This window comes from Pholcus phalangioides, unplaced genomic scaffold, assembly GCF_987345545.1.
Source record: "Pholcus phalangioides strain wild (caught in Gottingen) unplaced genomic scaffold, Ppha-v1.0 ptg000022l_1, whole genome shotgun sequence".
NCBI lineage: Eukaryota > Metazoa > Arthropoda > Arachnida > Araneae > Pholcidae > Pholcus > Pholcus phalangioides.
Genome location: NW_028301615.1, coordinates 36511845 through 36535610, shown reverse-complemented (window position 1 = coordinate 36535610; position 23766 = coordinate 36511845). Strand labels below are relative to the sequence as shown.

Sequence of the window (23766 nt, the reverse complement as noted above, 5' to 3'; positions counted from 1 at the left end):
TCTGTATTAGATAACTACAAGCAGTCAACTGTCCAAATCCGTAATATGGCAAGAAGCTTGTGAATAATGGGTATTAATATTGACTGTAATAATAAACTGAAGATGTTGTGGCGTGTCAGATTATTCTTAAAGCCAAATAAATAGCAAGTATTTAAATTTCATGCACATTCAGCTCGCCTAATATATATGGCCACAGAAAAAATCTTATTGTATTAATCAGTATGGTGCAGTTTTTCCTCTCATGCTTTTATTTATTATGATGTATTTTATGCTTAGAATTTCAAGAATCAAAATTGACTTTTCTCTACAAAATTTTATCCAAAACTAATATCCTAACGCCTTCTGCGGATTTCTCCCTCAACAAAAAATGTTTACTAACTTTGTCATCAGAAAATATTTCCAGAAAAAGTCATTAAAATTCAACAACAAAACAAGGGGAAATCGGGAGAAATAGAATCAACTTACAGCGGCAGAGTAATATTCTTCCTGGTCACGAATAAACAACTACAGATGGAAGACGAGGGCAAGTACAAAATAGTTACTTTTTTTTTTGTTTTTGTTTTTCTTCGTAGCATTTCAGGTGCTGATGTGGTGCCTGCATAGTGCGCAAGTGCTCAACTAAAAAAATTATTATTTCGCAATGGCATAAACCAGAGAGGTGTGTGTATCATTCACCTTAATTTTGTGTTTTTTCATGTTTTGACTCGTATAGAAAAGCTTAATTGATATTCCATGGTATACCTAAGTGCAAAATGTTTCTGTTAAGGCATTATCTGAGAAGAGAGTTTCTACAGTTTCTGAGAAAAGAAAGAAAAAAGAACGAAAGAAATAATGTCTCTCTGAATGAAGTGTGTCAACTTTGTCGACCATGGAAACTTGACACGTACATGCAAAATTACAGATGTGATTGGATATATATATATATGTATAAAAGGGAACATCACTCCCTGGATGGACTGATATAAACAAAAAAGAAAAATCTCTGGATAAATATATATCTTCTTTAGTTAACTTCCCTGTACACAAATATACAACATAACCTTAAAACACTGGTAACGGACAATCAATAAAATAAGTGGAACTTTCTACTTGGCTAGTGTAAAAAACATTTCATGACTAAAAAAACGTGTAATGGTAATCTTTACACTCTGAAATGACTAAAATACTGCATAGTGTGCAATTCTACTCGTAAACTTTTTCTTCTTCTTTATATATCTAAATTATATATATATTATTTACTCATATATATATATTATGCATCCCGTCACCTTTGGTTTAAAAATATATATACATAATGCCTTTCGCAATGCCATAAATGACGGGTAAAAAGCCTTTTTTTCAATATGTATATGAAGGAACGCACGTGAGAACTTCCCGTAATTGCTTCATTTTGTTTTATTTATACATCTTTTTTTTGTTTTTGCCGCTTAAAAAACTATCTATGCCGTCAAAAATGAACGAGGTGCACAGAACTCGATCTCCACAAGACAATTAACAGAGTGAAGCTCAGAGGTTAAGGTCACATTATTTTCAAGTCCAAAATTCGTGTCGAACAGCATAAAGGTCACACATACGAGAAAGGCCTTTTTTTCCTTTAAAACTATTACTATTACAGAATACTGTTTTGAGATTTCATGAACCATGCACACATTCACTATGCAGTGCAACAGCATACATTTGCCGGTAAAATTTCCTCAACAATGTTCTCTCAATTCATGATGATAATACCCACAAGTCTTTCAGACCGAAAGCAATAAATATATCAAGCTTTAGAATTAGAGTAATTTGGAAACTTGAAGCAAAAAGTCTTGATTCTTCATGAAGATTTACATTAACCATCTGGTCGGTTGTTTCTTAATTATGATAGCTTTCATGCTTCAAATAAGTTCATGACAAAATCAAACATTTTCAAATACATGTTCGAAGCTTAGATGTTTCCCCTTTTCAATTACAAATAAACTCTTCAAACCAATGTTTTGTTTTTCTTTACTGTTACAGAGAAGAAAGTGTGCATATTTCAAATCACTTTTGGAGATTACAAAAATACATATACCATACAGAATGATTCCAATCTATAGAATATAGAAATTTTTATCTTATTTTTCTCTCATTTGACAATTAAAAAAAAATCATTTCCAAAAACATAAAAAATCAGAGAGACTAACCGCACAACACTTCCGAAACATAATCTATGAACTGGAGCATGGTTTAAAAATACTGCAATTGCGATGAAAAAACAGCACTAATTTAATGAAAGATCTTAATTTTTCTGGCCTACAATACATCCTAGAAAGACTTTCTGGACATTACTGCCGAGATGAACTTGAGAAAGAAAACCAGCGAGGAGAGAATCAACTTTTCTTCCCAACGCTTATCTTGGCACTAATATCAGAAGTCTTTTTCCTTGAAGCACCAATTTCATTTGAAATAAGTGTTTGGCATTCAATTCTCCCAAATCAGTTCCATGAGCTTCCCTGTTCGATAGCTAGGTTATCATCTATCCCTCCAGTAAAAAGTCATTCTACATTAACTCGACAAGGTCTCTTAGAACCAAGATATTTTTGGCAACATAAGAGTGAAAGTATACCATGGGATGTTCAAATTAAATTTTAACCTCTTTTTCCACAGTCTGGAGTAATCAAAATGCTGTAGCGTGTCAGTGAATTTGCTGATACTCATCTCTAGAGATAAGGGGGAGGGGGGGGGGGGAATGCCTTGATGTGATGAATGCCTGAATAACTGATCTGATATACATATATGAACTGATATTGTGTTTTTCTCCCAGCTCTTCAGATCCACCTTAGCATATGCCTCTTTTCATTTAGAAAGAAGCGGATTTCAAGAATCTGTAATTTCTTAAATGCTGAAAGAAGCAATATGGTGATGTCTTCCTTGGGAGGCTGGAATAGACCATGAGAAATAAAAGCTATGGATACAACAGGGAATGACAAATCTCAGGTGCACATCACTATGGTGACTGAAAGATTAGTAATAGCGCCTGAACTTTTTCCTGTGTGTGTGATCAATAGATTAGGGTTTGAGGACAATAACATCTTCAGAATTTATGTCATCACATTTAACATGGAAATGGATTACCTAGTCAACTTGGCTCTTAAGAAATTTACCTGAAATCTAATTTTTTTTTCAATTTGTGAAGTCCTGAGTTACAATACAAGATTTTACAGGTTGCCTTACGAGAAGGGGACCAGCAATTTTTAAGTTTTCTCATAACAGTTTCTCATAACAAAAAGAAGGTGAAATGGTGATTTTGATATTTTCCTCTAAATCAGTTTTTCTAAGCTGCATTGACTGCTTTTTACTTTTAAATAGTCATGGTTCTCAAAGAGCGGGTCTCAGAAAGGTGATGCAGGCACCCAACCACATAACACATAAGTAATTTTAACAGGCGAGAAGAAAAAAAGCCAGGGTCTAAGAAGAACTCTATCACAGAATTGAAACATTCTCTTGAGCACATATAAAACTCCTTGACTCAAGATAATCTTTAACCCTTTCTTTCCTGGTGATTCCAAGTGAAATCACTAACGTTTTTAGCTTTTACAGCCCATTCTTTGTGGGGGAATGATACCAATTAGCATTGCACAGTCACATTCTTTGCAATAAATTGCAGCAGCTTACTGTTCCATGCAATCAGTTGTGAGCTCAACTATATTCTCTTTGTTGATATGCATGTCTTCTGACTACCTGTGAAAAATTTAAAAATTATAGCAGGTATATATATTGCATATTTGAATCATACCTATATTGATTTTTTTTCTAGTACGATCAGACTGTGAATCAGTTGATGTAAAGTGTTAGACTTACAAGGGTCTACATCTCCTTCATCTTGGGTCATTCTATGATGTGCTCTTAAGCAGTAGAGCATTAGTAATTAATTCATCGCTATAAAGCAAAGTGTGAATTTTATGGCTTAATGAATAATAGACTTTTATTACACAATCAGCAATGACACTAGGACACAAACAGTTGTGTCTTTCTTTCCAAAGTGTAACTGTCTCTTTTATATCAGCTTATAATAATATCAATGTACAGAGTACAAGTACCCTGTACATGATCCACACACACAATCAAATTATGAACATCATATGATCAGAGAACGATACACATTAGTTACGTTTTTGAATTTAAAATTATATAAGTTGAATATTTGCCTCAAAATGTCCAACGATGCCTATTTGGAATTGTTTTAGAATTTGAATTAGAATGTATTATTTTGGAAAATATTTGATATTCATGTTTTATTGAACTTAGACAAAATAAATTGATTAAAAAAAATTCAATTTTCCAAAATAGGTTCCGGGTCAGAAGTATGTTTTACACATAGCGGCAGAAAGTTGGAGTGGGGGGGAGGACTTCATGTAGGTTCAGGAAAACCTGAAGACAATAAATATTACTACTCCAATATTTTAAATGAAGGGAAAAAAATAGAATGCTGTTCTTTCTCTCGCATATCAGGTATAGTCTTGTTATTTGAAACCAGACCTTGTGTTCCACTTGAATTTGAATCAACAATTTGATTTCATGCAAAAATTTGTAAATCATTGTTACCAAATCAACATTGCTATCATACAGACAAGATCACAATCCATGTACCAGGTGTAAATTATTTCTTTATAGAATGAATCTACCATAGAAATTAGTGTAAGAATAGGATTATCATCACTTGCATTCTGATTAAAAAATATGTGACAGCGCAATCGAGAATCGTATGACCATTATTGCTTTAGGATATTTATATATATGTGGATGATATTAGTACAGTATGGAAAATGCATGTAATGCCACACGAATCACAAAATGCAATAAGCGATAAACAGTTGATACAAAATTGTGAACGTTATATATACACAGCTGCTTTTTTCTCAGGAAACAAATGCTGTTGCACTCATAAATACTTTCTTGTACACTTCACAACAACTAGAAATTTTTGGACCATATTTGCATCACATAGTTCCAAGTGAATATCGTAGAATTTACGAGAAATAAAAAGTTATAATGAGAAGTATTGAAAAAATTTTCCAAAGGAATAAGGGGTAAATGAAAACAAAAAGGAGGGAAATAATCTGATACTGCTGCAGAGTGACACAAAGAATCGAAAAAATGAGTCTGTTTTTGTGAAATGGAAAACAAAATTAAGATTTTAAATTTATTCAATAATTATCGCTAAATTTATTTTGTCACCAAAACAATGTGTTTGGACTTAATCATGACATTTACGACTAAGTAAAGAAGCCAATCATGGATTCAAATCAATTTGAGTGTTTGATCATGTTTTTCGTAGTTTCATGCTTCTTTTTAGTAGAATTATTGCGCTAAATTTTCAAAATCATGAAGTATATTCAATACTAAACACAGATTGTAATAACAGAAATCAAACTACTGCCGCTTTTTATGTTTTCAATGTTTCTAACAAGAGCCATTTTATAGCTTTACAAATAAAACAGCTCAAAATCTAGAATGAGGTAGTATTGTACAGATTATATCCGTATCGCACCAATTCGTATGAAAGGTGTGTGATGAACAAGCAGCTGGGATAGTTCAAAATTTTGTGCAGTTTGAAATGTTACCAATGTTTACCGCTGTGTTAATGGTTACCATCAATTGAATTTTTCTAGATGTTTTAATTCTGAATCGAATCGCAAAGGAGGATTTTTATGACACATGCAATCAGCATTTGAAATTTTTCTTTCCACCACTCTGCAGCTGTACTAATCATGTAGCATCACAGAGTTCAGATTTAAAGCTAAGTTATTCTACAGCATTTTCAAGTAAGTGCAGCAAATAAAACAGCTATTTTACGTGAAATAAATTGTAAACATGGCAACTATCGGTCGATAAAGACTTTAGCTACTGCCTAGCCCTTTCAACAGCAATAACAAACTTTGAATATTCGTTAATTATCATCTTTAAAATAATGCAACATATGTATACATATAGTTATATATATAAGGTATATAAATATATTTCATCACATTTTTCCCCTGAACAAGAACACACAGAATCTTTGGCACATATTCTACTTGCATGAGTGATTGTAAAATAAAAGCTTTCATTATTTTTTATAAAGAAAGAAACTTGTCTACACCTATACATATATTATCTACACAATTAAATCAATTCTCCTCATCAACTTTAACAATAGAATTTTTAACCTTTCAGTATATTTAGGTTGGTTTAGAACAACAAATGAGATAGCGTGCATGATTTACTGTAAATTGAAACTTATCACTCAATCACCGGGTACACATAAATCACCCACTCTGGATATTTACACATTTTTTAATTGGCTCTATTAGGATTGAAATGATTTGAATTTCTAAATTTAAGAGACCAACCAACATGATATGATAAAAATTCGGAATATAATGATATCATATTGTTATTCTCTACCCCACCCAAAGGTCAGTAAATGGAGTTTTCTGGTGCTGTTTGCATTTCAGGTTACGCAAGTCTTTTTTCTTTCTTTTGGTATTGAATCTTTGGTTTTAGTCTGAGAAGTTATTTTACTCACAATATTGATAATAAAAACTCCATACTGCCAATCAGATAAAACGGATGACAAAACCACTTGATTAGATTATTTTATGTCTTTAATGATGGTGATGGGAATTTATTATCAAATAAAATACAGTGGAACCTGTACGAAACAGAACATCAAAAGACTGAAATAATATTCTGAGTTTTTTAGACAGATTTATGTTTTATAAAGGTGCACATCAAAGCACAAATCCTCAAGCAAACTACCTTTCAATTCCATTCAAGACCAGTTTCAAATACAGTGGACCGTGATGAATTCAAATTTTTGGTATAATTTAAATTTTAGTACTTGCTCCCTTGAGTTTTCTATTCAATTTAATGTTATCTGTTTGATTTGAATTTTTTCCCAAATGTTTTGGATAATTTGAAGTTAGATTCATTTATGCATGTCACATGCAAAATGTCTCTGCTCAGAATTTGGGGCACATTTTCAGTCATCCCTATATTTATTCTGTGGTTTACCGATCTTTTCAAGAATACATATAACATGTAGCCAATATCACAAATATTAAAATTTAAAAAATCTGAACTTTTTTGTAGCAGCTCCAAGCAAGGGGTAATGATTCCATTACCAGTTGTGCAGAGACCAAATAAATTACACAGGGCTATCATTCACATGAATTGGTTCATTGCTTCTGCCTTGTACAGTGCCTGTCTCAGACAGGTTTCACTATATATTACAACAATTTAAAATTAGAAAAAAAACTTGTTTTATGTTCATTCCTATTATAATAAAGAAAAATTTAAGATAAAAAAAATTATAATTTGGAATTAATTTTTTTGATGAAATAACCAACCATAACATTTGATTTGGAGGACATTTTAATTTCCCCCCCCTTTAATTTGGTGAGTTAAATAGCTATTTAACTCACCAATAAATCAAAGAAATCACATGTATTTTTTAGATTGTTCCATTTTTTAAAAATAAATAGGCTTTAATTAAATAAAACGAAACTTCATACTGATGGTTAAAACTATGCAAACGCTCAAATTCAGCATAGAAAAAATAGCAAATTTTTCCCTCATGCACATTACTATTCCTCCCTCAATCAGTATACTCAATGATGATGGGTCTGCCGTATGTCAACTGAATGTTTCATTTCATTTCACACATTTTCTAGACCTATAATATCCTGGTGGAAACACAAAACAATCACTATGATGCATATGCATTTTGAAGTATCATATCGTATTAATGGGTCATAATGACATTTTTTTCACTATGCATTTCAAACTATCAGACAGTTTGGAAACTATTCAACACAAAGGCGATTCAAAAAATATCAGCGAACAAAAACAAAAAATTCTTTAACAAACTTTGGAAATTTGTGTTTGTTTAACTACAACTTAATAATTTGCTGATGAAAGGGCAAAGGCAGATATAATATACATAATTGTGATTATATATATTTAAAATTTCAATTGTGAGACAATAATTAAAACAAAGAAATTCCTGAAATCAAATTTAACAAATTCAATACCTGGTAAGCTGTTGAATATAAACATTTCTTTTTTCAACGGATACGTTAATACTTTGGTACAAAACGAGACGAGAACACTTTTTTTACTCCGTTTCACTGGAATCACACAAATTAACTTGCTAACATTATTATTATTATACAAGATTTGTTACACATGGCGGGATATCTGCATTACATATCACATACTTGTACATTCTCCCACACAGTCTTCAATGACATTAAAGTATTTCATTCGAACTGAAAGTGAAATTTTAAAGCGGATTGAAATTTAAATTGATATTATGATACGCACACATCAGAATCATGGTAAAAATCAAACTGTCTTGCCGCAAAAATGTTTTTCCACAACTAATATTTAAACAGAAATTTCTAAGTCAGTAGATTCTGAGCTAAAGAGCTTGGGTTATGGGAATTTTAATTTTGAAAATGTTCCACTTTCATCTGTGGTGCTCTTTGTAATCTCCGGAGAACAATGAAGATTTTATCGACTCTCCTCATCTCCACCAAAGATGTCTACTGCAAATGTGAATGAAATATTTGGAAATCAAAATTTTTTCAACCCATGGCAATTCAGCTTTGAATGTTCATCACTTATATTCACTCTGGCTGTAAAAGCCTACATTCTAAAATTAACAATTTCTACAAAGACTTCACAACTTAATTTACACAGAATGATTACCAAAAAGAATATTTTGGAAACCGGCTCCAAGATTTATAGAGACGACAATTTTGCCACATTCTAATACCATGTTGTGTGGTAATTTCCCAATGCAGTAATGCAGACATCCTGCCTATATATTACAAACATTTATTCATATAATATATATATATTTCAATATCAACAATGAAATCATCTCCGACTCAAATCATTTGGTTTTAATAATGTTAAAACAAGTGATCATTTCACTTAAAAAAAACTTGATTAACAAATAGCATTGTGACTATACTTGAATATGAAGCAATGCTTTCCAATGAACAACTGCAGTCACACTACTTTTAACGGCTCATATATATATATATATATTTCATAATCTCATCTATACACTAGATATGTGCAGGTGATAAAAACAATATATTTTTTCCCCCTTATGTACAAGGGACTGCTTACAAATGCTATGTTCAATATTGCAGTGAAGTAAGTTAAATATTTTGTACTTTCTTCTAAAATTTACAATAACTCATTCAATCGACGGCTGAAAAAAAAAGCAACAACAAAAAAAAAATGATTAAACAACAAATGCCCTGATTCTGCAGTCAGAAAAATGTCAACATGATAAAAATCTCAAACATATCTGAAAAGTTTTCCAGCTGCAGTGGTGAAAAAACTAGAATAATAGGAAAGGGTGATTTTGGAAAAAAACACTTACTAAAATGAAATTATTTGAAGGCATAACTTTCTGTAAACTGTCGATAAATCTTATACACAAGTATACATAATTATGCAATAAGGTCAAGTTTTTATATATATATACATAACTCTCATGTATTTGCATGTGTTTTGCTATGTGCATTCAAGTTCCCTCGATTGGCAAACCCCTTACCACAGGTCTCACACTTGAAAGGCTTCTCACCGGTGTGCACACTCATATGTCGCTTAACAGTTGATTTTTGAGAAAACCGCTTCCCGCAGACTTCACAAGCAAATGGCTTCTCACCCGTGTGAGTACGCATATGAATTTTAATTCTTTCTTTGTCTGCAAACCTCTTACCGCATGCCTCACATGGAAAAGGTCTCTCACCTGTATGAGATCGCATGTGCCGAGTAAGGGAAGTCTTTTGAGAGAAATGGTGGCCACACAAGTTACAAGTGAACGGTTTCTCCCCAGAATGACTCCTGAGATGCAGTTGGTAGACATTCTTCGATGCGAGATGCTTTCCACACAGGGTGCACTGAAAAGGTTTTGCTGGATCACCTGACATGAGAGGAGGGGGAGCTGGCGTTATCTGAGATGAAGATGTCGGCAAACCCTGAGAGTGAGTAGGATGAAGACCACAGGGGCTTCCATTCTTACACATGGTGCAGTTCCATTTCTTCTCATTACTTTGATCCTCTTTCGAGCTAGGTGTGATGAGACCTGATACAGTTGTTGTAGCAGCAGCAGACACAACAGCAGATAGCGTGTTTCCAGCAAATGCAATAGTCGAGGCTTGGGAAGGCACTGGGCTTGTCATAGAAGATACTGTTGCAGCTGCATTTGTACAGGCAACCACAACTGATAGTTCAACGGGTGTTGTTGCTGCTGCTGAAGGTATTTGAACAGAAGTTACATTAGGCGGATTAGAGCTGGCATTCAGAATAGAACAGGCACTGACAGGCGACTGTTTTGCTCCAGGCTCCTGTTTTATAGTCACTACAGGAATCTGTGAGCTAGTGTTACTACTCGTATTTAGAAATGAAGATGCTATATTTGCGTTCAACTCCCTTTTTACCAAAGGTGGCAGGCCAGAAACAAGAGTAAATGGCGGAAGAGGACCCGAACCCCTTTCAGTTTCTGGTTCCTGCTTTACAAGGGCTGACAGACCTACTGATTTCAAAAGACCACTATAAACATTAGAATTGCTAGAAGGCAAACAGTTGCTAGATGAATCCCCAACCGAAGATTTAGCTGCTGACATAGGACCTCGCAGTGTAGAAGAAAGTATATTGGGAAGTAAAAGTGATATAGAAGAGGTTGAAGATAATGGAGGAGACATCAGGTCTGAAGGCAAAGACGACAAGAGTGATACCGGAGTTGCTGTACCCGCAATTGTGATATTAGGCAAAGATGATGGAAGTGACACATTTTGGGACTTCAAGCTTGACTGTAAAGAAGCTATAGCACTTGCTGGAAGATTAGAAAAAAAAGCAGGAAGTGAAGATGCAGATAAGTTGGGCAAGACAGAAGTTCTTTTATCTGATACCAAATGGAATGAGTTGTCTGATGTCTTATCTCTATCAGTGTCTAACGAATCATCATTCAACTGTGCAGCAATCTCTTGCAATTTTTCGTGATCAGTGATATTAACCAAGAGAGTCCTGGACTGCGCTTCGCCCACAGAAGTTGGAATATCAGAAAATTCATCCGTTTCACATTTGACCTTTGATTTCTCAGATTTTGCAGAGGTGGAGAAAGTTAACTTTGAGTTAGATATGGCATTCATGTCAGCTTTAGCTGAAGTCACTGATGTTATAACTCCCCCAGTAACTACCCTTTGCTGTATGGTTGGTTTTAGATCAAGTGACACCTGTGATTTAAGGAGTTGTTGAATGACACTAGCTGTCACAGCTGGACCAACTGGACTAATGCCTTGTCTTTGGTTATCATCTTCTAACTTTCTCAATTCGTTCAATGACTCATCTTTAGCTTTAAATAAAATTGTACTAGAAATGCATTCAGGAGAATCAGCTTTTGCTTTCGATGGTGCATTCGATTTTCTGGCTTTGATATTTTCTGAAGAATGTACTATGTGCCTCTCAATGATTGATGACCTGGAAACCATATTCAAATTCTGATTATTCAATGTGGAAGGAGAGCACGTAAACAAGGGAGATGATGTTTCCATGCCACCACTTAATGCCTCTTGTACCTTCGAGAACATTATATTGGTGTTCCTTGATGATTCTGACTGCTTTTCCATCAATTCTTGACCAATGCTAGAGTTTTGAACTTCCTGACTGATTGCCTGCAAGTCATCTAGTTGCTGCTGCTGCTCTCTCATACGTTTAGTGGTTTCTATGACTTTCATCTCGGCATTGCTCAATTTTGGTGTTGAATCAACATTTGAAGTAGACATGATAACATTGGTTTCGATGGCAGATACTGAAAACAAAGGCAATGACTGTGAAGTATGACTAATGTCATCTACAAATGCTCCAGTATGCTGTAAATCATCTCTGCAATTGAATTGAGGTGATATAATTGTATGAGCTAAGGTGTCTTCACTGGGCTCTAGAGATGTACCTGTTTCAGACCGAAGATGCTCTTTGATGGCTGCAACTTTTTGCATGTCTTCCATTCGCATTGCAGATAAAATATTTTGAACCTGAGTAGGAGAACCAAGGCTTATGACATCCCTCAAAGGAATAACACCAGGATAAACAGGAATGCAACTTTTGGAGTTCAATAGTGAATTGAAATTATCATCAGGATGAATATGGCCATCTGTCAGCACTGAATGCTTGTCCATCAAATCTGGTCCCAAAGACATCACAGAAGAGGTTGGTTTAATGCACCTGCTTTCAACAACAGAAGCACTGAGGTCATTGGATGACGTGGAGCAAACTAATGGCGATGAAGAAAACTGTACATCCACATTTTCCATATTTAGATCTGTACAAACATTTTGTCTGGAAGTTGAAACTTCTAATGGACTAGTTAAACTAACAGCTGGAAGGACATCACAGTGCTGCTCTGAAGAAATACGTTGGATGGCACCCATTGATGAAACTGCATCAAATGAACCAGTATTATTTAAAAACTGAGGAATACCCATAATCATGTTGATATTGGAAGGTCGACAGAAAGCATCAAATCTCCCTTTTGCAACAGATGAACGAATTATAGTGGACACTGGTGGCAAGCCTACACCAGTTGATATACAGGTATCAGATGTCAAGCCGACTGATGTGTCTTCACTTGTAGGAGTAGATCCATAACACATACTGTCTGTTTGCATATCGCTGGTAGGAGTCATCTCCATGTGTATTTGTGAAGATGTATCGCCATCCAAGACCTGAGCTCGTGACTGTTCCAAATAGGCAGTGATAGCAGGCACCGCAGCTTCCAAATCGGCTTGATCACGAAGAAGGTTTTGCACTGCCATAGAATCAGACTGATGAGAACTAGGATTAGTCTGTTGATGATGATGATGATCTAAAGATGAAATTAAATTATGAGACAAATCAGATTTCCCAAGGATATCATCAGTAACTGGAGATTTTTCTCTCTGTAAGACAGACGCAGCAGCGTTTAATAGATCATGTTGCCGTAAGAACTCCTGGGCTGTGATGTTATCCATAACAGAAATTTGATCATCACTGTTGTCTGAATCCTGTGATACAGCCATCGAATCTTGTGAAATTGCTGATTGCCCAGCAGTACCAGAAGACATTGGCCCATCAACTAACATTTGTTCATCTTCACACACACCAACTGATTCTGATGTTGAATCCGCATCTTGTACCATTCCCGAATGCCTGAAACCTGCTGAAGTGGCACCGTCTCGTATGATAGTATTGATGTGAGTTATTGCACTTGATGAATTTGATGCTAGCGTGACGGTAGATTCAGCCTGCTGTTGATCAACTTGTTGCCTGTTGTTGTCCATAGATGACACATCACAAAGATCAGAAGAATTTCCACAGACAGAAACATCATCTTGCCATGAGCTTTGAGCTTCATCTGAAGCATTGGAGCCCACTATGGCCATTGAGACCATAGTGGGCTCCTGCTGCTCTTCAGGTGGAGAGTTGCATGGTTCAGGTTGATCACTCATTTTGCATCCTCAGGAAAGCAAAATCTTTGGATAACACCTCCGGCAAAAAGACCATTTTTGACCTAGAATTAGAGGCATTAAATTACTCTGTTTTACAGTTATAATGTATTCATGAAAAATTTCAGTTAAAAAATATACAGTAAAACCTGTCTTCAAGGGACCAAGATTTTTTGCCGTTGAACACAAGTTTCTGCTTAATAAAGGTTCAATTGATATAATGTGCAAAATTATGTAATGATCTTGTGTGATTGAACAAATAAAATAAAAAAAATTAATTTAAGATAAAGCAAATAATTTAAAAATAAATAAAATAAATAAATAATTAGCCTATAATTACTAAATACTGTGTTTAGGTTTTGACAGCATCTGTATAAAATTTCAACTTATACTGTTTCTCTTATAAAATAACATTATGCTATTTTAACTTACTGAAAAATTTTCTATTAGGATGTCAATATCAGTCAATATCTCTAGTGTCAGGTTCAGTTCGTACATTATCGCCTATGTTTATATAATCCTCAGCACCAGGGCCGTAACTAGGAATTTTGTGAGGGAAACTTAACATAATTTTGCCATCCCAACCACTGTAAAATTCAATGATTTCATAATTGTGTTTTTGTTCCAACCTAAAATTTTCCCATCCCCCCCCCCTGAATTTCGCCCCCAGGGCAGCTGCCTCTTTCTAATTACTTCTAGCCTTGTGATCACAAAATTTACACATCTTGCATACAATTTTGTAAGTCTTGCATTTGGAAATTCAATCCTTATACTGATTTCTCAATTTCAAAAGTGGAAAAATTTTGTAACAATTTTATAAAGCCACTGCTTCACCACATATGGCTTATCGAAACCACAGCATCAAGCACAGAAACCGTTTTTGTTAATTTAAGGGTGAATGATGTATAATTTGCATTTGCAAAATCACAGATTGTTTAAAAAATTTTGGTGGAGCACTTTAACATTTTGTATGATCTTTTGGTCACCAAACACTCAGTGTTTGTGTAGGATTTTCGATTAAAGGGTACAATTTTATTTTCTGCATTTCCACGTTAGACTTTCCATTTAATTCAGGTTTTTTCATGTGTATTTTGGGATTGAATCATAAGAACACAATCTTTTTCCATTGAAGACAGGTTTCTGCTTAATAAGTCTAGAGAGGTAGAAATACATTAAAACCACTGTAGTGAGCTATTTCCCTATATTGGCATCATTATTCTTGTTGAAAGACACTATAGATTAAAATACTATATAGTGGAGTATAGGTGAAAATGCTTAAGGAAGAGGCAGGAGGATAATGTGGAAGTAAGGAAATATATTTCTTGAGCTGGACCATCATTTTCAGTGAAATCAGGACTTATTCACACAAAAGCTAAGATTTGAATATTATCCGTGGTTGCCTTGAAAAAAAGAAAAATTAAGTAGAAAAATTTTCAAGATGAAGATCTGATTTCTCTTTTCCTGGGGATCCACTTATAACAACTGGGAGAATTTAGACCACACACACACTGTAACAACAATAATAAAATTACCACACAGGCATGTTTAATCAATACATCTAATTTGATTGAATATTCTTCAGGAAAAGTCTTTCACATATAGCTCAATGAGCTCTTTAGTAATGCACGTGCAGTATAGTTAAGTGGCCAATAGGCCTCATTAAAATTCCAAATTTGTCCTGTGCCATTGTCAACTGTTGAAGGTGTCTGAGTTAGACTATTGTATTTTTCATGAGTTACTAAAGGACTGTGATTTATTTTTAAAGAGATAAGCACAAATAAATAAATAATAAATAAACCTTAGCAATAATTTACTTATACGTCTATACCTTGCATTTCGCTAACACAAGAAATCTACAGTTCAAGACAACAAAGGTTTGGGCGGCGGGGGGTCTGTTTAAAGGTAAATATAAAAAAGTACATTGAATGCTCAGAGTGAAAAGAATTTTTTTTCAAGACAGGTTTCTGAGGTAGAAGTTTTCAAGATTTGACAGTAAGTACAGTGACAGCTCGATTTTACAAACTGTCATGTTTTAAAAACTAGTTCTCCGCTTCTGAACAATATGCAAAATGTATACCTACATATAAATGGCTTTCCCATTTACAAACGAACTTTTTGAGTCTGTTCAAGTCAGCAAAATAAAAAGTGGCTGTATATACAATAATATCCTTCTTAATGGACACAACTCAGATGCGGTCACCTCTTCATTCATTCATTCACATGTGGCCACCCTCTCTTTTATGGCCAAATAATAACTTCCCCTTGTATAATAAAAGTATGAATTTCAAACCCACCCTCCCAGATTAACTGTCATCCCTCTTTTACAATGAATTTTTTTATCCTGCCGGTGATGGCAAAAGAGAGGTTTTACTGTATAGAGTAGAACCTTGATAGCTTGGCAAGCTATTAAAGTTATAGATGAATATACAAAACAAAATGACCCGAGAGCAGATGCGAGGCCAAAGGGTTTTCATATGATATTAGCCAGAACAATTTCTAAAATTTGTTTAGGTATATGTAGCTACACACATATATGGCAAAAAAAAAAAAAAAAAAAAAAACCACCACTATAATTTTTTTAATTTTTTAGTGATTCCAGTGTTTATTTCATTGCCCAAAAGGTAACCTCTATCCACATGATGATCTCTATAAATTGTGACAACAATTCCAAAGGCATTTCCATATCTCTGAATAGTAAGGTAAGATCTCTGAATCCATTTCTTGATTCTGATAGTTTGCTTAGGGTTGCAGGTAGACTTGATCAGTCCAATTTGGGGTCTGATGTCAAATCATCTGATTTTGCCATCTCAACATATGCTAACTAAGAGATATGCATTCCGGACCACAAGGTTTATTGTACAGCATTTGTCAACTATATTGCCACCTATCTGCCACCTCGTTGGGCAGTTTGCCTGTTGTGGCGTTGTATTCGTATTTGTATATTGGCCATTAAAGGGAAAAGATCTGGTTAGACAAATTGTACATAACCGTGTGAAATGTTTCAGAAACAAACCAGTTATATGTAAACAAATCATGGGAAATGTACCAGTGGAGAGTGACCCCTAGCCCACCATTCACCAATTCTGGTCTGGATTTCTGTGGACCTTTTCTAATCAAATCAAAATTTCAAAAAAAGGGTTCTCTTCAGAAAATTTATGTAGCTATTTTTGTTTGCATGGTCACTAAAGCAGTTCACTTAAAAATTGTAGGTGGTTTCACAACTGAAGCACTCGTAGCTTGTTTGAAAATGTTTTTCTCTTGAAGAGGAAAAGTTTCATCTATATTTTGTAGATGCTCATTCGGAGTTGAAAATCCTGAAAAATCTTGCTAGGAAACCTGACGAGTACTTGATTTCATTTTCTGCATCGGAAAATATTAATATAAATATGGAAGTATAAAATATAAATATAAATATGGAAGTTTCTTCCCCCAAGAGCTCCTAATTTTAGAGGTCTCTAGGAAGCTGGAGTCAAATCCTTCAAACATAACTAAGAGATTGATTGGGGATATGAAATTAACAAGGGGGAAGAATTCACAATTCTTCTATGATTCAATTCAATTCACAATTCTTCTATGATTCAATTCAATTCACAATTCAATTCTATGATTACCGCTCAAATAGAGGGCATCCACAATTCTTGTCCATTTATGCCTTTATCTAGTGACAATGACAAATTTGATGTGTTGACTCCTCAAGTGATCTGTAATTGTGCCACGAATCACTTAAGTAATCTGGAAATGGGCCACAGCTAACTTGAGCGATGTAGAATTGCGCTGGGTGCCGCTTATGTAGGCCAAGGGTTTATCATGATATGGCTTAGAGGGTGGGTTGAATTTCTTAAAAAGAAATTTTGATTCTTAAAATAGCATTGAAATTAACAGAAACTGGCTATAATAACGTATAGTATTTTCTTCTGAAATTTGAATTATATGTTTTAATTTTTTTGCATTAGAAAAATAAATTTTTTATTGTGGGCACGAGCTGCCCTATCCCCCCCACGCATATGCCTCTGATTCCACTAATATGCGTTAGGAGGCAGAGCTGATGGCGAAATTTCGCTGACAAAGGGGGGGTCAAAAATTACTAAAAATTTGCTGACGTAATCTTAGAATAGAGTGAATTCATCATTGCATTCAATGGAGAACTACACTATCCTAGTAGCCCACAGGATTGCTCCAAGGTTTAAAATCTGTATCTAAACAGAAGACATTCTATGAAAAATAAGATACTCTGACACTATATCTTCATATAAAAGAAATACCTTTGATTTGCACAGTACAAAGTGGGGCCCTTGTTGCCCCAGCCAAGTTACAGGCCTACCCAGGGTTGGTAAAAAAACCGGTTTTTTTGAAAAAAACCAAAAAACCGGGTTTTTTTGGTTTAAACCAGGTTTTTTTGGTTTAAACCGGTTTTTTTGTTTTAAATAGTATTAACATTAAAAACAATGAAATTTCTGAAAAATCATTCAAACTTCTAATAATTAACTAAAATGAAATGGTTATTAATGTAATTAACACTATTCCCATGCTAATTAATCAATAAATATTTATTACATTTTAACAAAAACCAACTTTTGCCATTTAATTATTTTTTGCTCAACTCAATGGATTACTGTGTAATTGAAAATTCTTTCAATGTTATTATTAATCATATAGTATATAAAGGTTTTTCTCCAGTTACTTTCAGTATACTTAATTAGGAAGCTATTTTGAAAAAAGTAATAAAAATTAAGTGAATATAATGTATTTAATGAAGCATAAATAATGCAGATTAATTAGCAATGATTTACGATATATAGGATGATTATAACTAAGGTTCTGATTTCAAAACACTGTAAAAAAAGAACGATTGTCAAAATGACTTGAAAATTAACATGAATATTCTTGAAGAAATGGAATTTTATTAAGTAAAGGGGGGAAAAATACTTAAAAATGTAAAATTAATGACATCATCCAACACGGGAAATTTGCTAGTAGAATGGAAATGATAACCAGCCATGGCAAAATGTTAACTTAATTATAGCAGTGCACGATTTCATAATTCATGGAAACATCACAAAAAACGAAGTAATTGAACAAATAACTACAACTTACTTAAGAAATGTTAAATATGTTGTCCAACCTGAGGTTGAAAGCACAAAAATTGTTGTTCAACAACAGAATCGGAGTATGCCATGGTCATGATGTGGATGTGCTTGCAATTCAGCTTCATTAAACCAAACGCGCCCCCATGTTAATATTCACCAAATTTTGCAATCTGACCACTGTTTATGACATTTTGAGGTACCCCCCACAGCCAGAAGTTAAAAGGGTTAAGGTGCATCCTGCCAAAATGGGTTTTCAGCAGCTGCTTTGCTGGTATTGCAATGTGCATCTTGATAGAAGTTCTATCCACACACTGATGCTGTGGAAGTGCCAAAACGATGTGGTTGCACAAAATAGATTATACTGCTGGCCAAGTACAGCATCATCTACCTGCACATTTTGCACTACTTGCATTTATTTTTTTTTCCTTTTGCGAAAGAAACTTCCATTGCTTCAGGAATATTCATGCAAATTTTCAAGTCATTCTGACCAGTAGTTCTTATTGAATAGTTATGGAATCAAAACTTCAAATTATAATCACCCTGTATATAGCTGATTATTTTTCATAAATCTGTTATTATTATTCAGTAGAATCCTGTTTAACTGGGCTTAACAGTATGAAAGTATAAAAAAAAACTACTATTGAATATTAAGACTGGGAGATATACGGTAGGAGACGTGCTACTTCTTATGGGAAAGAAAATGAAAATGTATGTGAGGTAATGTAACTACTAGTACACTGGTCTTTGTCCTTTAAGGACAGTTGGTGTCTTTATTGGTTTATAGGACCACCTGCCCCTAGCATGATGGTGTCACTACTGTTGCTGCTTCTTTGTGAAGGGAAAAAGAAACCCTGTGAGATAATACACCACTACATTTAGATGTGTGATGCAATCCTTATTCATGAATTTGCTAAAGATAGAGCATCAGAATGTAGCCAAAGGGTAGAAAATGTTGTAAGAATGAGAAATTTTGGCTTTTGTATATAACTTTAAATAACTAACATACTTCATATGAAAAATATATATATATATTCTGGCCACTTTTATGAGACTTTTTGAAAAAAACCGCTTATAAAATCTTATGTCATTTAAAGATATACCATCAGAATGTACCCCAAGGATATAAAATGTGGTAAAAATTAAACATTTTGGCTAATAATGAACCAATATGATATTTTTAAAGGAAAAAAATTATATTTAGGCAACTTTTATTTGATTTTTTGAAAAAAACCAAACTGGTTTTTTTAAAAAAACCACTTGGTTAAAACCAAGGTTTAAACCATGGTTTAAACCAACGTGGTTTAAACCAAACAACCCTGGGCCTACCTAAACCCCCACCAATGTTTTTGTCGTATTAGAGCTCCCTCAGCACCTACATGAAAAACTTTCCAAAACAAGCTCCACAGGCGCGATTGCTGACAATGCGTCCTGCAGATGAAAAACCCATGAACATACTCTGGTCCACACCAGCCCCGTTGCATTGTGCTATGATGTGCAGCAATAGTGGGCTCAAATCAGAGCAGAATAGTCTAGAACACCGTTTAACGGAGTGAGCACCTTGTTTCATGTGGAGCACACGCTAGTACCCAAATGATCATTGTGCTAAACAGTGCTCTGCATCAGAAAAAAAAAATGCCGCCCAAATAGAATAAACATCAATGAACCATTTTTTTAAAGGCTCCATTATTTTTTACACCGCCAACAAACAAAAAAGATCGGAGGTGACCTCAGAAAGAAAAGTCCCGGCAGAGACAAGATGACTTTTCTTTCCAAGTTCACCTCAGCATAATATCCAGAAAATAAATGTTTCCTTGATATCTTGAGCTGAGAAAAAGCCATCTATCTCTCTAAAAACTGTCCCACCTGGGGGCTATTTCCTGAAGTTAAGAGAGGCTACTAATGTCTCTACTTCAGTGCCTCATGCCACAGTGGTTGAAATAAGGAAGGCAGGGTCATGTCTCCAGTGGTGTAGATGGTAGCATGCTTGCCTGGTATGAAAGAGGGCCTGGGTTCATGTCTTGGCGGAGACAAGATGACTTTTCTTTCTGAGTTCACCTCAGCATAATATCCAGAAAATAAATGTTTCCAAGTAGTCTATGCTATAACAGACTTTCTATCACTGAAGAAAAGGCTATATTAGTCTTGAAACAGCTGCTTGGTGCTTGAAATCTTTGTTATTTTGAGCTTCAATGTTGGATCGTCACTTATAGGATTGTACTATATCATGAATTGGCCTTCTACTGACTATCGATTTGGGAAATTTATCCTGTCCAGCTTTGTCAAACCAGTACTGCCAGGATCTAACCTTCTGCAATTTCAATCCATGTACTGCTAGGGGTGTGTCGGAAGGTGCAACTCGTACCTTACACCATCTTTCTGCCTTAGAGGCAGATTTCGAAATGTTTTTCCTGGAAGAACTTATGAGTAATCTGATGATAGCTTAACAACCCATGTATTGCATGGAAATATAGCCTAATATAGCCCTTTCTTCAGTGCTTGCAGACTCATTTCTGAAGCACCCTATATACATATATGAAGAAAAAACATTAAAAAAAAATCCATAATCTTACTTATGCAAAGAAATGATAAGTTGCACTGAAATTTACAAACCAACTGGTTGATATGGAAAATATGATACAAGCACTTGATGAATCCATGGGAAATCTGTATTCATCTGAAACCAGAACAAAAGATTAAGTTATTCTCAAGAGATATATCTACTATCAAATACAATGGAAATTACTGGGAAAAATTAACACACAAATACAGAAGAAACTGCAAAGAAATCTTTTTGCAGGTTTTTTGCACAACGTACAGTGGTAGAAAAAATTATAGCGTCAAATGAAAAATGACAAAAAAAGTAACCATCAGAATTAAAAAAAAAAATAAAAAAAAATTGGAGATTATGATTACAATGGGAACATCTTAAAAATTTATTGAGAAACTTCATACTTTTTTAATAAACATATATATTTTTGATTCACTGTGTAATTAAAAAAAAAAACTATAAGGCCACCTCTCCCTTTTACTCACATCACTTACCTTATTTGCAAATCCTAATGGCCGGCATCATTTCTGGGAGATTTTCAAATAATTTGACACATTATTGTTTTCCACGTAGCTCTATTCGTAAAGATGAGACGAAAGGTCTCAAGACAAGACGATGAGGTGAAAGGGTATCTCTCTTATAGAAAAAGGTACGATCATCATTTTAAAAAGTATAGATTAATTTCTCTAGAAATTAGATAGAATACAAATATGTCTAAGACATGCAGTAACAGTTTCTTGAAGAACAGAAAATTTTATTCTGAGTGTAAAAGAACAGTTAGGCAGATATCTTCAACAGATTGGCAGAGGAGAATAGCAATAATTTGAGATGTGAACAAAAAATGTCTTCAGAGGAAAAGACAAACGTTTTAAAATGCTCTTGTACCTGTAAAATTGTCCACAATAGAAGATTAGGGAGTCCGCACACAGCGTGTTCAAAAGTAAAGGCTGTCCTGATGACTGTTTGCAAGAACACACACAGTGAATTTTGAAGTTTCCTAACAAGTACTCAATTTAGAAAGTAATGAATGGTAAATTTTGTAGACTATAACTCATAAGACCACATAAAATTGCAAACATTTATACCCTTAAAAATTTAAATACTTTTTAATGAACTCTAATCCTCATTGTGTGTGCTTGTAAGTAGTGGCCAGGGAAGCCTTTTTTTTCAAACACACTGTATGTGAATCTCATAATCTTTTACTGTGGGCAATTCCACTAGTACAAGAAACTTACAAAACATCAACTATTTTCTTTAAAGACATCTCATTATTACTCACATCTCAAACTATTGCTATTCCCCTCTGCCAATCTGTTGGCCTATGGTTAGGCCTGAAGCTGGCCTAGAATGGCTGAAGCTGGCCTGAAGCTGGCTATGCACAGAATAAAATTTGCTTATTTTTCCAGAAATTGATGATCTGTGTCTTAGATATTTTAATATTCTATTTAATTTCTCAAAAAGTTAATCTACACTTTTTTCAAAATGATCTTACTTTTTTTTAAATAAAAGAAAGCCTTTTGCCTCATCCCATCTTTTCGAATAGAGCTCCCTGGATAACAATGAAGTTGAATTGTTTGAGGAGATGAGTGACCTTAGTTATTTTCCAATTGCATTATACAGTAAACCAAATATATATATATCTGCATACATATATTTGGGACATTCCCAAAAAAAAAAAAGTACAAACCATTTCCGATATTTTATAATTTTTTCGATGAAATTTCAGAGCATTCTTGCGATATAATTTCAACTTTTTTCTAGTTCTTCATTTAATTCATTGTCATATGGTATTCCTTAGTTTGTTTCAGATGATATTTAATTTTTTAAATTATTGTTTGTAGCAAAACCTCAAAATCTGAGTGTCCCAGCTTCAAAAAATTGTTAAACAAAGAGACTTGAAACAAATCTCGCTGGAATTTTTTTTTCAAAAAAGTTGGAATCACATTATGTATGTGTGCCATAAATGAATAAAACTGACAATAAAATTAAAAAAAAATGTTTTTCCTTACGATAAACTTTTTTTTTTTGTGCCCCAAAACTTTTCCCATTTTAAAAATTCGATTTCCTCTGTTACGGCCATTTGGGAAATATATTTTTGTACCAAATTAAATCTGATAACACTTTTGACTTTAGTAACAGATTTTTCACGGTCGAATCTCCATATGTTCTGCAATGGCTGAACTTACCCAGCAGAACATAGGTGGGAGATCAGTCACAAAATTAAATTTGAAAATACTGAGGTAATATCATCCTAGATGCACTAGTATGCTTACCTTCGCAGAGAAGCAATTGAAATATTAAAGCACCACAACATAAATTAAAAGGGGCAGAGGAGACAATGAAGGTACATCCTACCTGGGTCCAGTTACTTCAGCAGTACAGAGAGCCAAGATGTGCCCCTGACGAGAGCCAGAGAGAAAATGACCTTGACAGCCAATCTCCACTACACCCTGCATGCAGCCAATCAGCCAGCCAATGCGGCTCTTCTGCGGCTGATCATGCCTCAGAAGTCTATATAGTGAATCACTCGACTTTAGTGTGAAGTCTTTCTCGCTTGTAGCAGAAATCCATGCAACCTCAGAAGATGTCTGCCACAGATGTGAATGAAACATCAGGAAGAAAA

The 23766-nt window shown here is 34.3% G+C and overlaps 1 protein-coding gene across 1 annotated transcript in view; it reads right to left on the bottom strand.

The window, feature by feature from the left end:
* Nucleotides 1–3231: 3231 nt before the first annotated feature.
* LOC149070280 (uncharacterized) overlaps nucleotides 3232–23766 on the bottom strand; it is a 28478-nt gene continuing 7943 nt past the window's right edge. Inside the window, exons 2-3 of the mRNA XM_089250188.1 lie at nucleotides 21166–21269; nucleotides 3232–13573 (exon numbers count right to left, since the gene is read on the bottom strand). Of these exons, the coding sequence (XP_089106314.1) occupies nucleotides 9516–13511 (3996 nt within the window). The 5' untranslated portion in view covers nucleotides 13512–13573; nucleotides 21166–21269 and the 3' untranslated portion in view covers nucleotides 3232–9515. The remainder of the gene's footprint in view (nucleotides 13574–21165; nucleotides 21270–23766) is intronic.